The 19,854-nt window shown below is 38.1% G+C and overlaps 1 protein-coding gene across 13 annotated transcripts in view; it reads left to right on the top strand.

Moving 5' to 3' along the window:
- The window catches only part of LOC124551171 (YLP motif-containing protein 1-like), a 383,298-nt gene that overhangs the window by 280,419 nt on the left and 83,025 nt on the right, over positions 1-19,854 (top strand). For 6 of the 13 annotated variants that reach the window (XR_006967786.1, XR_006967785.1, XR_006967783.1 and 3 more), the window contains one exon: positions 2,346-2,473. The exons of 1 other annotated variant lie outside the window; for it this stretch is intronic. Coding sequence is in view for 7 of the 12 variants with exons in the window: in XM_047126160.1 (XP_046982116.1) it covers positions 2,346-2,429 (84 nt within the window). In the remaining 5 variants the exon portion in view is untranslated. Of the gene's footprint in view, positions 1-2,345; positions 2,474-9,509; positions 10,905-19,854 lie in introns of those variants that run through there. 6 more of the 13 variants (XM_047126156.1, XM_047126153.1, XM_047126154.1 and 3 more) reach the window with 2 other exon arrangements.

Here is a 19,854-nt window from a genome sequence, read left to right on the forward strand (position 1 = left end):
TCCAACTTTGCACACACCTCAGGTTGGTGCAAATCTTCTGTCCACACGCAACGATCTGTCTGCGCACATCACATGTGCGCAGACAGATCGTTGCGTGTGGACGGGCCTTTACATGGATTTCTGCAAACCAATCCACTGACAAAGGCGGAATGTGAATTTTAGCACTATCATGAGACGTAGAGACTGGCTGACTGTCCTAGGTATGGCAGTGCTATCGTTTGTCATTTATTCACAACCTCTTGTTTTATGATCTTTGTGAACATTTTTGCTTTTATCTTTATGTTATGACTCTGCCATAATTAAACATCTGTAGCAGTTTCATTTATAAAGTGAAAGATTATCAGTTCCAGTAATTGTATTCTTCACATTTATAGTCATTGGATAAAATAATATGAACACCCTGATAGCAATAAACCATTTCCAGCACTTGTTTTAAGACTCATAATTAAAGCACTGATGTTGTCTTTTAATTGTTCTACGTACTATAACAACTCTGAAAGTGATGTGACCCATCATTACACATGGGATCATTTTGGTGTGTGCAGGTCTACAGTTGTCTGGGACACAACAGACTTCTGACAAATTGTCAATGTAGGCTTTTGCATTTGTGACAATGGCAAAAAAATCTGCTGACTATATTTAGTGTAACTATTTTACACTTTGAGATCTATTTCATGGGAATTATTTACCTGCTAAAGATAATAATAGTAGGACAACTGAATTTAGTAATGCGGAGACTAGAGATCATTGGAGGTGATTAAGGGTTGCTCCCCTAAAAGTGAATGCTGAGCTAAATAAGCATCTAAAGAGTTAAGTGAGATAGGAACAGCATTAAATATAGTTGATATAGAGCTATTACTACCAGACCTCTTCCCTACCTGGCAAATGCAGAGAACCTGCGGTGCTGAGGAAACACTGACCAGTGGAAAAATGTAATGTAGTCCTAGAAGTTCCTTACAATAGAACAGTAAGCGTAACATCCCCACCATCTTCCTTGAACTGTGAAACATAGTGGAAGTCATATAACGACTTTGGAGGTCATGTTGTGGTTCCAGTGCTTCATCTTACAGTCACAGTGAGAAGAGACATGAAGCTCAATGGATATGTTTTTGAAGACCTGGTGAATTTATTGGTGATAGTGCCCCATTTGCACAGCTGGAAATGTCTGAGAGTGGCTAAGTATGTGTGGGAATGAAATGGCACACCTTCCCGTACTTGAAACTCACTAGATGTTAATATTGTCAATCCATTGCAGCCCATATTTTAAAACCAGCCTGAATGTCTGTTGCTTACCTCCACTATTTCTCGAGGTACTACAATAGTTTCTATGCACAAAATTAAATAACAATCCCAGTTATTGGTATTCAGAATTTATATTCATCGGTTCATGGAAGATTTCAGGCAGTTCTGGTTTCAGAGGTGGCTCTAAACCATACTAAGGGGACATTTGTATTATTTTCTTCGTCTCCGGCAACTGCAGCTTTTTGTCTTAGGATTGGGGTGCTACGTAAACAGTAGTGAGGGAATTCTGCAGTGCATATGTCCAAGAAGTAATGATGCTGACTTCACTGAACAAAGTTAAAGGGAAAGCAAATCAAATTTCCAGCCACAGGAATTTGTAGGGTGTGGTCTGACATAGCCCCGTTGTGGCAGAATCTCACCAGAGTGTAAATCGCTTTTGAAATGAAGAAGTGTGTGAGCACTGAGTTGCAGATTAAAATACAAAGAGAAGGAGGGGGTCATCAGTGATGTCGATACAGTTTTTGTCTGAACTGTGAGTTAACTTACAATGATAGAGGATGCTTGAACTGAGGGTGCTTTGTGGCAACATCCGTGTTTTAAGTAGCATAAAGCATTCACAAAAGAATGAGCCGGGCACTACTACCCCTCCAACCACTGTGAGATCTATTCTGATTGCCATGAAAATAAATCCAGTTATTGATTTGTTAATAAATTTTGCAAACAGAAGTAGTGGATTTTCTAATTTTGTGATAGTCATTAGGTACGGTCTTATTTTGTGTGTTTTGCCACTGTCGGTTCATCGTGTGACATTGTTCTGTTCCTCAAAGTTAAATTATGTAACTGTGCTTCATTGACACTCATGTAATTCTCAGATTAAATCTGAAGAGATACTTTGATACATTGTGATTTATTTCCAGCTTATGTGGACAGATATCTGAGATGACACTCATTCATTGCATGTTTGCTTTGTCTACCCCTTGCTTGTGGAAGTTGTGGAGCATTTGTGATGTTAACATTAGGGCTAATTTTGTTATATCTTTCAAAAGGGCGGTTCTTTTTGTCGCACATCTTGAATTCGTGTTTATCACTGTGTCTGGTTACAGATCGGCTTGACGGGCTTGGGAGGATGCAGAGGGCGAGCCACTCCGACTCAAAGCCGCGCTCCCTGGAAGACTGGCTTCAGTTAAGTGACGAGTATGTGCAGCGAGAAGCTACACCGGGAAAGAAGCGGGTATGTCAAATGGTTGCATCGACCAAATACTGTCCCACTTTCTGTGATGTTATCTGGATTTCTGCTAACTCCATAAAGCTTTGTATTTATTTTTACCACAGAAGCCTTTTATGGTAGTCGTGTCAGTTCACATTAATTTAATGCAGATTAATACCCCAAATTCTTTGAGATTGCATTTTAGTTCCAGACAAGTGCTGTAACACCCTTCCATTCATGTGTATATTAATGAATGTAGTGGTATTGTGTTTGAATTTCATTATTAACATTTTTGGAGGGCTTTTTTGAGTTTCTTGGGTGTTCTGTGTTTGATAAATAATTTTAACTTCAGAGAAAGATGTCAATAATCTCTAGATATGAATGAGAATTAGCTGTATATGAAGTTCAGTAAGTTTAAATATCTGGAGAAGCGACATGTATCATGTGATTAATGGCTGTTTTTTCGATGTACTTGTAACAAAGCCACTTATAAATAGTTTGAGAAGAAGGAAGGAAAAATAAGATTTCGCATCACACAGGTAACGAGGTCATTAAATGCAGAGCACGAGTCCAGGTTGTGGAAGGGTGGCAAACAAAACTGACCATGTTCTTTAGAGATGAAATGTCTCAGCATTTGCCTTGAACCCCTCTAGAAAACCCCCAGGAAACCTAAATCTGGATGTCGGTTCAAGGATATGAATTGTTACCCTTCCAAATGTGAATGCAGTGTTTCCCAAATGTGAATGCAGTGCTTTGAATGAGTACTTAAATGTTGACGAAATTAGTACTATGTTGTGAGCAGCAATGAAGATGTAATCATCTGGGCTCGATCCTTGCAACATTGTTATGGAGATGTATTAAATAAGTAGTCTATGTACAAGAGAGGTTGTAATACGATACTGGGAAGTTGAATATAAATAATGGAAGGAGTAAAGGCAATCACTCACTGAACCATTGAGGACTGGGAGGGAGAGGCAATAGAGGAATGGGGTGGGCATGCGACACCAGTGAGCAAACCCACCACAGACATCTGTGGCACACAATGTGGTTGAGGAGCAAGACTGGTTCACAGGGGAGGTTGATAGGCCAGTGCATATCAGTGTGGGGCAGGGGCCTGTGTTCAGAGAAGCTGGAGTTTTGCCAGAGAAGTGTCTGTATGCGGGTCGTAGAATGACCATTACAGTCTAGCACGTCATGCTCGGTGATGTGGTTTTCTGCTGACTACTTAACTTCACTGTTGGCACAGCCCTAGGTTTGTTACTTGAACCCAGTAGTCGAATCAGTCTCGAAGAGTATCGCCATAAAAATGTATTGCAATGTAGGCCACTTCAGTTTTATAGCACAGTGACCGTACACCTTACAACGTACTGGAATGAAACTGACCAGAAACCTCCGAACTTTGGCTGAGAGCAGAGTTGACCACCCACTGTCAGCATGTGTTACTTTGCACCACATATTCAACTCAGTGGCTGTTTGACAAATCCGACTGGCACTCATGTCTCCATTTAACTCCCTCTCAAACACTCCATCAAGTCCCAGTCCAGTCCTTCACTAGAGCACCTGCTATACATCCTCCTGCCTACACTGGGCTGGGTACAGCACTTCCATGATCACATCCTGTCCACCGCCCCCCCCCCTTCCCTCCGCTGCTGCCTCCCCCTCCAGCCATTTCTCCACCTCCTTTCTTCCCTCCCCCGCTCCACATCACTCATCCTGTCACCCCAGTCAAGCTGCAATGTTGCTACGATGTAGTTGACCAGAATAGTGTAGCTGTGTGTGGGTCTCACTTACCTCCGAAGAAGGATATCGTCCACCAAAAGATTAACAACATTTTCAGTCACTTGAGGACTTAACTGTATCATGAATTGTCACCTTTACTCCTGTCAACATTTGTATTCCACCCATGATTTTCCATTGTCAAAAGCCAGTATCAAGTAAGGAATCTGGGAATAGACTATAAACCCATATGTATCATTGTCGAGTGCCTATGAAGATGAAATTAGCCTAATTCTATTGGCCACAGAGGCATTTAAGCAGTCATTCTTCTCACGATCTGTAAGCAAATGGAATGGGAAGAAGTCGTAATGAGTGATACTCTTGGCTGTGCAGTTCATATAATTTTTTTCTTTAGTAATTTATGTTTCAGTCTTTTTTTACCCCTCACTAATATTTATCACTGTAACTGTGTCTAGCCTTGTGACCCCTTATGGCAGCCGTCATGTACTGGCTTGGTTTTGCTCTCCAATGGCACTAAAGGGTGATGATAGAGACTGTACAGTACACAGTGCTGTTGCTGTTGCACTGTGTTGCCAGTATCATACATAGGCTCTTACTTGCGGTTAGCTTGGTGGTGTGTGTCTGTATTATTTCCAGACTTTGTACTTATCACATTTGTTAAATATCTGGCCCTCTGCTGACAATTTAAAGCTGTGTGCTCCTAGTTTGTGTCCTCTTTTCATGCCCATTTTATTTAAATTTACGCAAGCCACTTTAAGTGTGTTTTTCTTTCACTGTGCAACGGATCCAAAGATGATTTTTTTCTGGCAGAAGTCAGATGTTTGTTAGTATTCAGTGACTGCAAATAGACAGAAAAGTAGTAGTTTCGACTTATGAAGTTTGTAGTAAGTGTAAATGTGCTGAATAGAGTGAGGTGGAGCCATTTTTAAGACACTGAACTCTTAAGCACAGCTCTGAATCTGTCTGCCTTCCAATTTTAGTTTTTCTACAGTTCTCCTATTAGCACCCTTGCTATAGGGGTAGCGTCTTTGCCTAGTAATCAAAGTGTCCTCGATCCCAGGTTTGTCCTCATCACTGGTTAAATTTTCAGTAAGAATCATCAGCAATTGCAGCTGATGGCTTCTGGCATAAGAAGTCACTCTCATTTTGCTAATGGCCTTGTCAAAATGGTCACAGGAACAGACAGAGGTTCAGGGCAGACTCTTGCCCTTGGAGTTGGAAACTGCCCCTAAAATGTGGAAGAGTCATCAGTGATCAACATCATGAGGATGCAGAAGGTAGTGGAAACCACTGTATTAAAGACACTTAATGTGTGTGCACAGGACATGTGGCCTGTAATTGAAAAAGTGTCATGAAGATCTCTACATTGGCAAAAGATTAGGGACTAGTCCTCTTTTTTGATCTGTGGGAGGGGACTGCCAAGGGGAGGTGACCAAGAGAAAAAGATTGAATAACCAACAAAAGAGAAACATTTTACGAGCCAGTGTGTGGACTGTCAGTCATTTGAAAGTGGTAGGGAAGCTAAAAAATCTGAAAAGAGAAATGTTATGGCTCTATCTAGATACAGTGGGCATCAGTGAAGTGAAAGGGAAAGCAGGCAAGGATTTCTTGTCAGATGAGTGTAGGGTAATATCAGCAGTCACAAAAGATGGTATAAGGTGGGGTTGTATTCATTGCGGATAGGAAAGTCGGATAGGATTGTTCTCATCTGAATCAACAGCGATTGAAAGAAAATCAGGTATATATGCCAATGTCGCAAACAGATGATGGAGAGAAAGTATATGAAGATATTGGACAGACAGTTCAGTATGTGAAGGGAAATGCAAATCCATTAGTCGTGGGGACTGGAATGTGGTTGTAGGGGAAGGAGTAGAAGAAATGGTTACAGGAGAGTATGGGCTTGGTAATAGGAACAATAGAGGAGAAAGACTGATTGAGTTCTGAAATAAATATCAGTTAGTAATAATGAATACTGTGTTCAAGACTCACAAGAGGAGAAGGCATACTTGGAAGAGGTCCAGAATTATTGGAAGATTTCAGTTGGATTACGTCTTGGGCTGGCAGAGATTCTGAAACGAGATATCGGATTGTGAGGCATACCCAGGAGCAGAAATAGACTCAGATCAAAGTTTAGTAATGATTAGGAGTAGGCTGACTGGAGACTAGTCAGCAAGAATTAGTGTGCAAAGTAGTGTAATGTGGAAGTACTAAGGAATTAAGAGACACGTTCAAGTTCTCTGAGACTATAGATACTGCAATAATGAACAGCTCAGTAGGCAGCTCAGTTAAAAAAGAAAGGACATATCTACAAAGGGCAATCACAGAAGTTGGGAAAAAACTGAAGGTACAAGGAAGGCAACTGCGAAGAAGCCTTGGATAATAGATAAAATACTTCATCTGACTGATGAAAGAAGGAAGTACAAAAATGCTCAAGGAAATACAGAAATACAAGTCACTTAGGAATGAAATAAATGCGAAGTGCTGGGAAGCTAAGCAAAATGGCTGCATGAAAAATGTGGAGAAATTAAAAAGGAAATTTTAGAATCTTAAGCATGGTGGCAGTAGCAACTGTGCAAGTGTAATATATCGGTTAAAAACAGCCACCAGTTGCGGGAGGCAGTAGTCAGAAGCTTATGACCTAGCTTTCAACCCATACAAATAGGCCTTAATGAGAAGCCTTATTACTTAGAAATAAGTATATACAGATAAATGCAACATTCAGAAATTAGGCTATTATAAAAACGCATCATCAGCCCTAGTTATAAGAGCATCATCCTGTTTAAGTTTATGGTTTATACTGCATATTACTTTATTCTCAACTGGCAGTTCATTTACTCTAATGACATTAACTTTTTCTTTTACGAACACATTACAATGTTCATGAGTAATCCTAATCTGTTGCAATTTTTCTATTTTATGGTTATAAAGACCCACCTTTAGATCAACAATGAAATCTACTATAACAGTAGGATCACTAAGCCTAGGTTTTACATTGAATTTGAGACCTTTACACAATAGGTGACTTTCTAGTTTTGTAAAATTAATTTCAGTTTTATTGACCATCCTGCCATAAAACCCATGTTCAGGCTGGTTTTTAGCTGGTATTTGGCTCTGAGCACTATGAGACTTAACATCTGAGGTCATCAGTCCCCTAGAACTTAGAACTACTTAAACCTAACTAACCTAAGGACATCACACACATCCATGCCCGAGGCAGGATTCGAACCTGCAACCGTAGCGGTCGCGCGGATCCAGACTGAAGCGCCTAGAACCGCTCGGCCACACCGGCCAGCAGCTGGTATTTGAGCATTAGATTTGCTACTAGTATTTTTCAACAATTCGGCAAATTTTTTCTCAAATCTATCCAGGATTTCACATCTCATGTTATGAAGCCAACCATTTACATGCATCCAAAAATCATTTTCATGCGTTGGAAGTTGGAACTGTCCTTAAAAATTTTTTTTCAAAAAGAGAGGGGCGGAAGAGGCTTCTTCATTCAATTTATCTTTTTTATTATACAGTTCTACTGTTCTGCTAGATATAACCTGTCTCAGTAGAGTTTTTTTAATGAATTGCTATTTATTGCACTGTTTGGCATTAATGTAACATTTCATGTAATTTGACATCATACATTGTTTATTAAAATCAATAGCACAGTTGCTGCTGCAGCCATGCTTAAGGTACTCAGGTTTCACCTGCTCAGGTATCCAAGGCTGCTACCAAATACGTGGATCTATCTTTCAAAATTTTAAAGACAGGTATGGCTATTGATTTTAATAAACAATGTGTTTTCTTTGGAAATTGTGCAGCTGATTTTCTTTCTCATTCTATTTCATCCAGATGCTAAGCTCTCTTCTCTATCAAACTCATGTCGACAAAATATTAGACCTTAATCTTGCTTTCTTTTGTAAGTATTGTGAGGTAATCTGAAGGGCACCTTTATATCTGTGACAAAATGTCTGCAGTGTGTGTATTTGGGAACCTGGCCTCAGATAGTGATGCCACAATTAGAATTACCAACATCAGAGAAATGCTATCGTATTTGATTTGATTTTCCAGATTCTGAAAATAAATGCGGTAAGTACAATCAAGAGATGCGGCTTTGTGATGGCAATTGCTGACATACAACCCAGTGTGAAAGTACAGTGCCAATCATAACATATCCTTCCAAATGACCAATAACATAGACTTCCTTGCTCTATGCAAGGCTTTAATGATGACGATACGGCGTTCACAACTGAATCCTTGCTGATTTTTTACTACAGCTCCGTCTGCGGTTTATGCTACCACATAGCTGTTGTGCAAGTCTGTAGCTCCGACACCATTATGACTACCTACACTCACTGCTACCAGAGACTGGTACTTTAAAATTTTGTGATGCGTCTATCTCTTGTATCGCTTCTCATCAATACTGTAATGTCAAGCAGTGCTTGAATTGTGTGGAATCCAGCTATTTCTCCTGCCAGCTCTTTCCATGTGGTAGCCTTGGACAAATTGTGTTTCAGCATCATCATTTCCATGTCGTAACTACCTTAAAAAAATTGTGAAGTTAAATAGTTGCTGCAAATGATAAAAACGTGATACCATTATGCCATGAGGATGCTCGGTAATACACGACAATTTTATCTGGTGCAAATCAGGTTTCAAGTAATTGAATGTACATAGTTTTAGGTCAAACATTTTATCAGACCATTTGTTGCGATTCTTTTTTATTTTTTTATGGAAGTTGCTCTGTTTATTTTACGAATATGTCATTTTTAACAGGAAGCAATGCTTCAGGTGTCCAATGATGTCGACAATTTCATTTTTGTGCACAATTTAAGTGCAGCCTGTGATCCCACACTCAGTTTAAGATCTCACATTTGTCTGTCAGAGTTAGAAACACTAATCAGAAATACCTATCACATAATGGCAGTGCACACACTGGAAAAGTGGTTGCTATCTGAAGTGCATAATGGACACCTAGGACATAGCTTGCATTCAAACATTGGCACTTCATCGACAGTATCTCCCAATCCAGTCAGATTGCAAGTAGTGATCACATCTCAGGTTGTCACCAGCAGCAACTGAGGATGACGCCTGGGGCAGTCCTCGAAATATTGTGCATAAAAATTGAATCGTCAGTCAGGCCGGACACTTGAAAGTGTGCCTTCTATTTTGTGAATATCATTACACGTTATATTGAACTAGTTATGTGAGACTATTTGTGCCTTCATCAGGGGGGTGTTATGGCATCCTCCAGAAGCAGGCTGACGGAAATGGAAAACAGAATACAGGTGAGTTGTGGACTCGAAAGCACAGTAATCTATTTTTTTCTTCTCAGGTTCGCTGGGCCGATTTAGAAGAGAAGCGCGAACAGGAGAAGATGCGTGCCATTGGCTTTGTGGTTGGCCAGACCGATTGGGCACGAATGACAGATCCTACTTTTGGAGAGGGTGCACTGACGCAGACCAAGTACATTTAGAAGAGAGTAAGGTGGCCACTGCCAGTGCTACACTTGTAAATAAAACCCAAGTTTAGTATTGCTGCGTAGTTCCCAGCTGTTGGACAAACTGAAAGAATGTAGAATCAAGTGCTGTGCTGTTCTACACTCACTGAGATGCTAAGGGTGGATTGCAAATCTTCCAGTATCTTTCCATTACTTTTTACGTGACCACTGTGGTCGAGGGTACCTGATTTTATTTGCGGATGAGCTCACAGCGGGATATTAAATAATTCACCTACCGCTTTTCTGTTAGTACAATGTCTCGATGTTTTGTATTTCTTGTACATGTGTTCCACTGATTGATTTGAGGAGATGACAAGGAAGAACAAAGTTGCAAAGTATTTTCCAAGTAAATGCAGGATGATCAAAAGACAGTTACTTGCTCCATGCAATTTTACCTTCTGCATAAGGTGTCCTCTTCTATTTCTAACAAAATGGAAAAAAATACTGCTTTTAATAAGCTAGTACAACATTCCTGTCATGTGCTTGGATTTTGATCAAGCCCTTTGAATTCAGAATAAAAGTATTATTTTTCATCATGTATTGACATGCCTTTTTAGGGCTTTTTAAGATACCGGTTTAATTTTTTCACCTAACCTTATCAATTATTTAAAGCTGTTCATTTTGGCAGATTTGCACGTCTCATAACATTTAATCATTAGGACTTCCCTTTACTTACTTTCTTTACTTTCATGATGTCTAGAGCATTAATGAAATGCATCTTGCAAGATGCAGTCAGTTTAGTGCTTGTACAAAGTGAAAATTTACTTCTGTTTGTATTGTAATGTTGATGAAGAATAGAGTCTCTGCAGTTTTATGCTGTTTCTACTCTGAAATATACATGGCATCAATTTGTTGTTAGAACTATAATGTTTCTAAATAAATGTTGTGTGATCAGCTCAGTGTGATTTAAACAACCAGAACATACACAGTATGTGTCCATGGTGAATAAACCACGTACAATTATTGCATCACCTATATTCTGAATGTTGTACACTTACTCAACATTGTTGTTTTAATAACGTTGGATGTAGCTTTGCACAAGTTTCGTCATTCTCACTCAACAAGATGGAAATTTGAACAACTTGGAGGCACGATAAGATGTAATGAATAACTTATTAGAAATAGTGCAACTTGTATTTTTGTATTGCATGTAAATCATTTCATGTTTCAGTCTACAAAAAAAATGTGTAGTGCAATTTTCAAATATAATAAAGAAATGACACATTTCAAGAGAGTCTCTTCAATTTTTTTTTAGACATTTCTGAATAATATCGAATATCGTTTATTTTCGATGATATTGTTAATTTGAAGCTATATAGAAAGCTTGTACATGACAATGAAAGTGACTACCTCTATTTTGCTAAGCATTTGAGAACTCGGCTACTTTGCCATGTAAATATACATTCTCTTGAGTATCTCAAGCACCTTCAGTCATATTCTAACGACTTGTTTGTCTTTTAGTCTGTAGCCAAATAAGCTTCTATTCTGAATAAAATCCTGATGACATTCCTGTTATGAAATGGAGACATACTATTCAACAAACATTTCTTGCAGTTATTCATAATTATTATTTTTAATAGAAACTGTGCCTAAAAAACGAGTATCGTATGTTTGTCATTGCTTGAAATGTGTAGCATATGGACAGATTTTAGTTGTCATACATTTGAGTTAGTGTAGTCTGTATGTTCCGCTTTTGTATCATGAGTTTTCCTCTGTAATGTGAGTGCTGTAATTTGTTTGTTTCTCTTCACACGTGGCAAAGTTTCTCAGCTGTACAATTATGGCATTTATTAATTTTTGATTTTTCATTTTGTTGACCATGACATTGCTGTCGCGCCATCGTCGTGACTGGTAGCGTAAAAATTGTTTCATCGCACTGAATTTTTGCTTTATGTTGTGGTACACAACAGCCAATGTTATCTAACTGCAGACTTCTTTTTCTTTCATAGATGTGCTTTTTTTTTAACATGACTAGTGTAAGCACAAAAATATAGTTCAAACGATAAAGAAAAGATTGTCATCCACCAGTTTAGTTTGGATCCTAGCACTTCCGTGAGATGTTCTCGTGGTATTAACGTTTATTCTCTGAATATTATTCACAAAAAATTAACAATTTTAAGTACCCCTCTCCCAAAAAGAATAAATAAATTAGTTTTCTGGCATATTTTGCATTTTCACTTCTCTTTTGGTGTTTCTTTGACGGGCTGGTATATTACCAGTTTGCCTTGCTTGCTGATAAATGTTATGTGATCTGAAGATATCAAGAAGATACTATATTTTATGTATGACGTTTTATTCTGTATGTAAACCAGACACCAGAGTAAGCTTTGGTGTTTAAAATTGGAAATTAAAAGTGTATTTTCTTCATTAGTATATGTTGTCAGATGAGCTCACTGTGTGGTCAAACCTGTTTTAAAAAACTGTACACATGTTCAGATCATTTAATGTATAGACAATCTATTCTTTGAGGAACCCAGAGAATCAGACAGAATATTTAAACTGAGTATCAGTGTGAATGTTTTGCACCATCAAATTAAAAGTGTATGTGCAAAATGTTGAGTCTTAATTTGCAGTCACTGTGAGCTAATGGTATTCTACAAACTATCAACTGTTGCAAAACCAGTATATGTAAATGTTTGAAATAAGTGTGTGTGTGTGTGTGTGTGTGTGTGTGTGTGTGTATGATTACTTTTTGCATCTTTTCTTGCTTTGGTTACTTTCATGACGTTGATCACAGAAACATAGCTACACATCCAATTACCTTAGATAACTTGTACCTGCTTCCATAGTGTTTCTCACCTGATTCTGAGCTGCATATGCAAATTGTCAAAGGTCTGGGCTAATACCAATTTACTGCCTTTTAGTAAAGTGCCATGGTAGTGCAGTTTGTGAATTGCTTATATGTGCTTAAGATCTATTATTGATTCCCCACTGAACCACACAAAATTGGAACCATTGGGAATTTTCATTTGTCACTTGATGTGAACAATGTATTATTTTGTTAATGTCTCGACTACTAGTCAGTTTTGAAAACAGTGTTTGTACTAACCTGAAATGCTCTTTGTGTGTATGCTCTTATATCTGTTAAATACTGATTCAGATTGAACTTTACATAGTTTGAAATGTATGTAGCACTTCACTTTTATGTATGTATCAGAGAGCGTTTCATATTCTGAATTTTTTTTAAAGGGAGATGACAACGTACATCAGGTTATCAATGTCCTTAATTTAATCAGTGGTTGATTTTTGTGAACTAGTAAACCTTTATTATGCACACAGTCTACTTTTTGATGAATTTGTTTTGATTTTATTTCCGCTCTGGAGCAGGGTAGTGGTGAATCAGATAGGCAGTTGTGTTGTATTTGTACCATTGTTACATTATTTTGCAGTTTCTGTAATATTACGAGGATTGATTCCAATTTAGAAAGATTTAGGCATTGCGCTTAACCGTGCTGCAATGTGATTCATTGCCAGATTAATGCCTCACTACACAATGGTCATTATAAATGAAGGCTTGGCTCAATAAAATATAGGTGAGGAAAATAAATGATTATGATGTTGTTAGAAGAACCATTCTGGCATTTGTCAGTAATGTTTTAGGACAGAGCTGATTTGAATCCTCAAAGTGAATGAAACCACCAATTGGGAGGGGGGGAGAAATTTTGCTGCATGTCAATAGAGACAGAATATGTATGCAGATGCCTGTACATTACGAAAGTAATAATTTAGGCATTTCCATGAAGTCCTTTGCAGTACACGTAGTACAACTGTTGCTATACAGTAAGTAGCAGTAATACTTGATATTGTCATGTCGTCTTTAGATTTAAATGTTCAGCTCGTATTATAAAGTTTCTCTGAAAGAACATGTTAGCATAATTGACAGCCGGAACCAATAGTCAGTCAATTTTGTAACGAAGTGTAAAGTGAATAATATAGGTAGCGCAGGAAAGAAATGTGGCAATTTCTAGAGCGAGTATCAAAAAATACACACACATACACCAGAATTTATAACCTCACATTTTGTTGACATTTTATTTTCACTTGCATGGGAAGTGTCTGCAAATGGGAAAGGATTTTTGTGCTGATAATAAAGGTCTTTCGTGTGGTTAAAATAAATTTATGAAAAGTATATTTTGTGTGTATTGTTTTATGAATCACTTATTAAATTTATTGTGTCTTTGTATTGCTGTACATCCAATTATTTTGTCATTATTGTAATATCTGATAGCCCTTTTACTATGTCTCTGAAAGTGAGTGATTGTGTGGAATATTGGAAGGTGATGTAGGCACAAAGAGAAACCCATTCTAAAATTATAATATGATGTATATTCTTTATATTGGGAATAAATTGAAGAAGGCAGCTATGTATCTAAACAAAAGAAAGTGAAACTGTAAGGAGGTAGTCTCTATGTAAATATTGAAACTAAAATTGAAAAGTTGCTCTAATGTTAACAAAATTTAATATCTAATTCTGTATTTAAGTTAGTTTTGCTTGAATTCAGTGACACATTTATTGGAAACGATTCTTGAAGCATGCAAGTATAAGCCACACAGAGGGTCCAAATGAACATAACTTTTAAAAAATATATGGTCACTGTTCACTACTTAGAAATGAAAATATTCAAAACTTCATATGCAATTTTTGTGCTCATCACTGAAATTATTGTAATAGGTAGGGGGAGTGTGGTAAGAATGCACACGTCATATATATTTTGCTGTGAAATGACCAATTTTATTTCAAAACAATTGAAAATTTTGCGTGTGTGTGATCTAATAGCCTAATGTAATCAAGTTTTTGAAAATTCAAATGTAATTACAAATTATTTATTTTAACAATTTTTAAAAGTTTTTATTTGCGCAGTCTTAACCATCTAGTCGGGTAAGGATGTTGGGCAAGACTGTGCAGTCTTTAAACCCTACCAATGATCACAAATACAAATAATGTCATGAGCCTTCATAAGGCATGCCCCATCCCGCCATTTTTGACACCATCCACACTGAACCCAACAATCTTTATAACTCTCACAGCAACAGGCATAAAAGGTTTCTTCTTCTTCTTCTTCTTCTTCTTCTTCTTCTTCTTTGTTTCTTCACATCCCAGTCAGCTCATTATTTCGATTTGATAGATTTTGAGCCCTTTTAATATTCTGTTTCAAGCTTTCTGTTTTCCTTAAGCTTCTTATGTCTTTCTTTTGGCCTCTCTTCCTTTCCTTGCTTCCAGCAAAATTTAGTGAGCTTGATACTATTTCAGACTTCTGTACATTTACATGCCATTTTTCAACTTTTCATTTTGGCAAGGAATGAATATCAAGAAGCTTATTTATTTCCTTCTTTGTGTTATCTTAGTCATATTGTTAGTAGGAACTTCTGAAGAAACAGATTTTGTTTCCTGGTTTTGGATTACTTTGAATGTTTTGCTGTTATTATTTTCATGTTTATGTTTCTCTTTTAGTTCATCTTGCCAACAATTTGTGCTCTAGTTAATCTTGACAGTGGACCTGGTTGAGAAATGGAATAATGAAATCTTTCATTTGAAATAATCTCCATCCTTTTGTCCTGTTTTCTTGAATTTTGTAAGCTGAAGAGCAAAAATGTTTTCATCAACACCTACAGGTAACAGTCAAGTCATTACAAATACAAACAATTGGATTGTTTTTTGCTTCTTCTTCTCTGGAGTAATTTGGCATGCTTTCAAAAATGGAAATGTTTTTTAATCACTAAAGAAGGGTGGGAAGAATCTTCCTCAGTAAACACATTTAGGATGAATGGGTATACTCCAATTTCCTCAGTAGTTGACACACTTGGTGCTTTTCTGATTATAACACTGATGTGTAGCAGGTCCCGTATTAGTCACCCTCCATTTTTGCACCTCTGCTGAATGTGCAGTCTTCAGAGCACCAAAAAAACCATTGTTCAAAGTGTGTATTTTATGACTGGCATGGAGCAGCAGGCAAACCACAGTTATTAAATTTTCCCTTCAAAGGTTAACAGCCGAAAGACTTAGATAAGTAGTGTCATTATGTAGAAGTAATGAAACTGGGTCTGTTTCGCTTGGTTTTGTAGGATGAGCAAAGTGCTTCAGCTAGTCAACAGAAATGTCAGCAGCCATATAGCCACTGTTAGAGGTAAGAGGCAATGTTCTAAGTGCTTCAGTGTGAAGTTCCTGTTTCATACACTTCCTGGCAAATGTCACGGCTGGTGTTATATAAATACATGAAACACTAAAGCAAACAACAGTACTAATGTTTTGGCTTCTTTCTGCTGAAGGCACCTTGCAGACGCCTTTTTTACTCTTTGGTGAAATTACTTTGGGTGCTTTGTTAGGCATTGTTGGTACTCCGCTTCATCAGAGTTAAGGATTCTGTGAGAAGGAACTTTCTTTTGTCCTTAAACAGATTTTAAATTGTCAAAAAAATTTTTACTTATATTTTATTAAAACTGATTGCCCTTCTCATACTACAGTTTTCTGGCTTTCTGAAGGACTGCCCGTCCCTTTTCGAAAACCCGTTGACCCACCCTTTTCGAGCAATTTTCCTTTTACTGTTTAATCACTGACTTACACCATTCTTCAGCAAACTGATAAGCAATTTACACAATTTTCTTCCTTTTTGAATTGTAAAACTGAAAATTCATATCTCTACATAAACTTGCCAGTTACCAGCTGTTCTTACATTTCATCAGAAAAAAATCTTCTTGAACCTACCAAGAGAAACAGAGACATTTCATGGAAGAAAAGGTGAAAAAACACACTACTCTTATTGAATAACACATCAACACTAAAACAAGGAGCAAAAAATTACTTTTTTATGGATTTCATGTACAACATATAAAAAGTAACTTCAAATCTTACTTTCTAAAGATTGTTTTGAAGAGTAAACTCTCCACTGCCAAAAGAGTTTGCAGTTTATTTCTTGCTTTCACTGTTTTCCTTTCTAACATGCATTTCATTTAGTATTTCTACAGTGGAAATTAAATTACTCTCAGTTTTCTGGTGTACTTGCCCATTACTGTATTGTGATACTAACAGTTTAAATTATGCACAGGCTAAAAGTTTTTGGCACAATAAAAACAAACAGTGCATACACTGAGAGAGAGGACATCCGAGACTATGCACTCCAAACGCTGTGCAGTCTTTGGAATGCGCAGTCTTAGCCAAACTCAGAGTGTGCAGTCTCAGCCACTCTCAACATAAAAAATGCAACCTCAAATTTTACTATTCTGCATAAGTCATGTATTGTGATATATTACATTATTCAATATCTAAGTATCTGCTCTACCGAGTGGAAATTGTACTGAATTAATGTAATTGCTGTATTTTGCTACTAAGCCCAATCAAACTACTATAATGAATTGCTAGAAAAACATTTCGTTTCTGCTAAACATAGACAATGTCTGGAGTTAGCTTGTGTGATTTCAATCTTGTCAGGAGGGTGCCACTGAGAGGCTGGTAGCATCAGGTGGCCAGTCGGGTTAGTTGACATGAAAGTATAGCTAGCAAACTCTTAATGAACTGTGTACTCTTACCTGACTTTCAACTACATCTGTGAAGCAATAGTAACAGCTGGCTAGCTATCTGCTCATACAGCATAATGCACAGCTTGCTATCTCACCAGATGGGGAGGTGAACCATACTCAGATCGAAACCGCGTGGTGGATTAAGGACTGTGGCTGGTGCACCGACCAGACTGAATGTGGTTATTAGGTGGTTTCGCTCTCTCATTCAGGCAAGTTCAGGGCTGGTCCCCACATTTCACCTCAAAAGATGTGATACGCACAGTTAAAATACGAGCTCACACAGAATGAAAGTTAAGACGACTGACAGTCTGGAGGATGCAAATGATTTCCCTCCCTTAGGTAACTGACAACTGCAGCAACAAGAATGGCATCCAGCCACAAAGTTAAATTCAATAAATTGCCAAAAGAGGCGTACAACAATGCCAGTACTAGTCATTAACAGCTGGCCAGCTGTTACGCAGGTGCAGCATTGTGCCTCAGCCGAGTAAAGGTAATGGTCAACAGAAGATTTGGAGAACTGAGCAGAAGCTGTGAGTGGCAAATGCAGTCGCTGTTTGGAAGAGCGTTTTGCCAGTTGTGATTGAAAGTTGGGTTTAATGCCTCTTCAAATGGAAGATAGATAACTGAGCTTTTAATTGAGAACTACTCAATTTGTTCAAAACTCAGTAACTAACTCCCACGATCTGTTAATGACAAATGCTTGTTCACATTGCATCATTTGTATCAAAAAGACTTTTGTTAAAGTGTTTTGAGAGTGAGTGAACAGCTGGTAAGGTTAACTGGAAGTGAGTGAATGTATTCATTTCAGTGGGCACTTCATATTATGAACGGTGGTACCATATCACTCATCTGAGATGTGGAAGGGTTGTTTTGGCATTGCACATTACAGCAGTTCTGGAATTATTCTCAGGATGATGATGTGGAGCATCAGCATCTGGGTACTGCTGCTCTGTCAGAATCACAGCACAGCACAACCTGGTCGCCGTGAGGAGTCTGGGGTGAGTTTATGCACCTCATACTTTAAGTATCAGCCTTTTGTCCTTTGCATTATATGAGTAATCACTGTGTTATCTCTGTAACTCATTCAAAGAACTACAAACTTTTATTCTAACAGCTGCAAAACTTTTTTTTTTCTTTTCAAGTGACAGTTGGTGTTTATGAAAATTAATCTGCATCTCATCACAGCTTAATCATTAAAAGCTGGAATGCCATCATACTTTAAGGGCTAGTATTACAAGCTTTCTTACTCGCATGGTTCCGGAATGAGCATGTGTATTAAATACTAGAAATTGCATTGTATGTAGGGAGGTTCTACACACTGAAGGGAGTGGCATGAGTGCCAAAGTACCATTGGACTCCTTATTGTCCAGCTGTGCTGAAAGTGAAAGTAGTTTCCAGGTCGTGCCAGGAATATGGCTGACTGCCATACGCTGCCTTCATTTACACTTTTCAGGGGATACCAATTTTTCTGTATTTTACCCCACTGAAATCTGCAAACCACATACAATAAAAAAATTTCACCCTGTAAAGGGCAAAGTGATTGTTTACATCAGTTAACAGATATTAGTTGAAGAGTGCAAGATACAGTTTATATTATACATTAATGAGCTATTACACTATTACCAATGCCTGTTGCGAGACTGAATTCCACCTGGTGATGTTTTGGGCTTGTGATGCAGGAAACGGCACGATTTTGTAAAACCACCAAAGGTTTATTTACAAGTAAAATCATAATAGTTGAACATGGATCTCAAGTACAAGAGTGGAAATTAAAGATTTAACTTAAAAACAATCATTTTTTAAATATGGTGTCAGTGAGGTGTCGTCCTTGGTTTTGCACACATTGTCTAAGCCTGAGATGAAATTGTCCCATGACGTTTCGTAGCATCTGTACTGGAATGTTGTTAATTTCCTGTCGAATTCGCTCCTTCAGGTCTTCTTTTGTTCTTGGTGGATTTTCCTGGAAGACTTTGCACTTGAGGTAGCCCCAAAGAAAAAAGTTTGGTGCCGTCAGATCTGGTGAACGGGCAGGCCAGGGGAAATCGCCATTCCTGCTGATTAGACGTCGTGGAAATGCAAGTCTGAGCAATTCCATTGATACATTAGCAGTATGGCTTGTTGCACCATCTTGCTGGAAGAGTGTTTCAGCATCTGGATCATGTCGATCAATTCCAGGCAGAGCAAAAATGGTCAACATGTCAGCATAACGTCCAGAGGTTACCGTCACTGTGTTGCCATCTTCATCTTCAAAAAAATAGGGCCCCACGATTCCACGAGATGACATTGCGCACCAGACTGTTACTTTTTCAGAATGGAGAGGTTTTTCATGAAGTTCGTGCGGGTTATCTGAGGACCAATATCTGAAGTTTTGCTTATTTACGTACCCACTAAGATGAAAGTGGGCTTCATCACTCATCCATAAGTTATGCACTCTTTCTTCATTTCGTTCAATAACGTTAAGCATTGACTGGCAAAAGCGTATACGGTTATTGTAGTCATTAGGTTTAAGGGCTTGCACTACCTGAATTTTGTATGGATGATAGTGAAGGTCACTCTTCAAAATCCGTCTTACTGATCGATTGCTGAGACCAAGTTCTGCGCTGTGCCGTCTCGCGGATTTTCGCGGACTTCGTCCCAACGCTTCGCGCACACGATTAATGTTCTC

Source organism: Schistocerca americana, chromosome 9 (genome assembly GCF_021461395.2).
Source record: "Schistocerca americana isolate TAMUIC-IGC-003095 chromosome 9, iqSchAmer2.1, whole genome shotgun sequence".
Classification (NCBI taxonomy): Eukaryota; Metazoa; Arthropoda; class Insecta; order Orthoptera; family Acrididae; genus Schistocerca; species Schistocerca americana.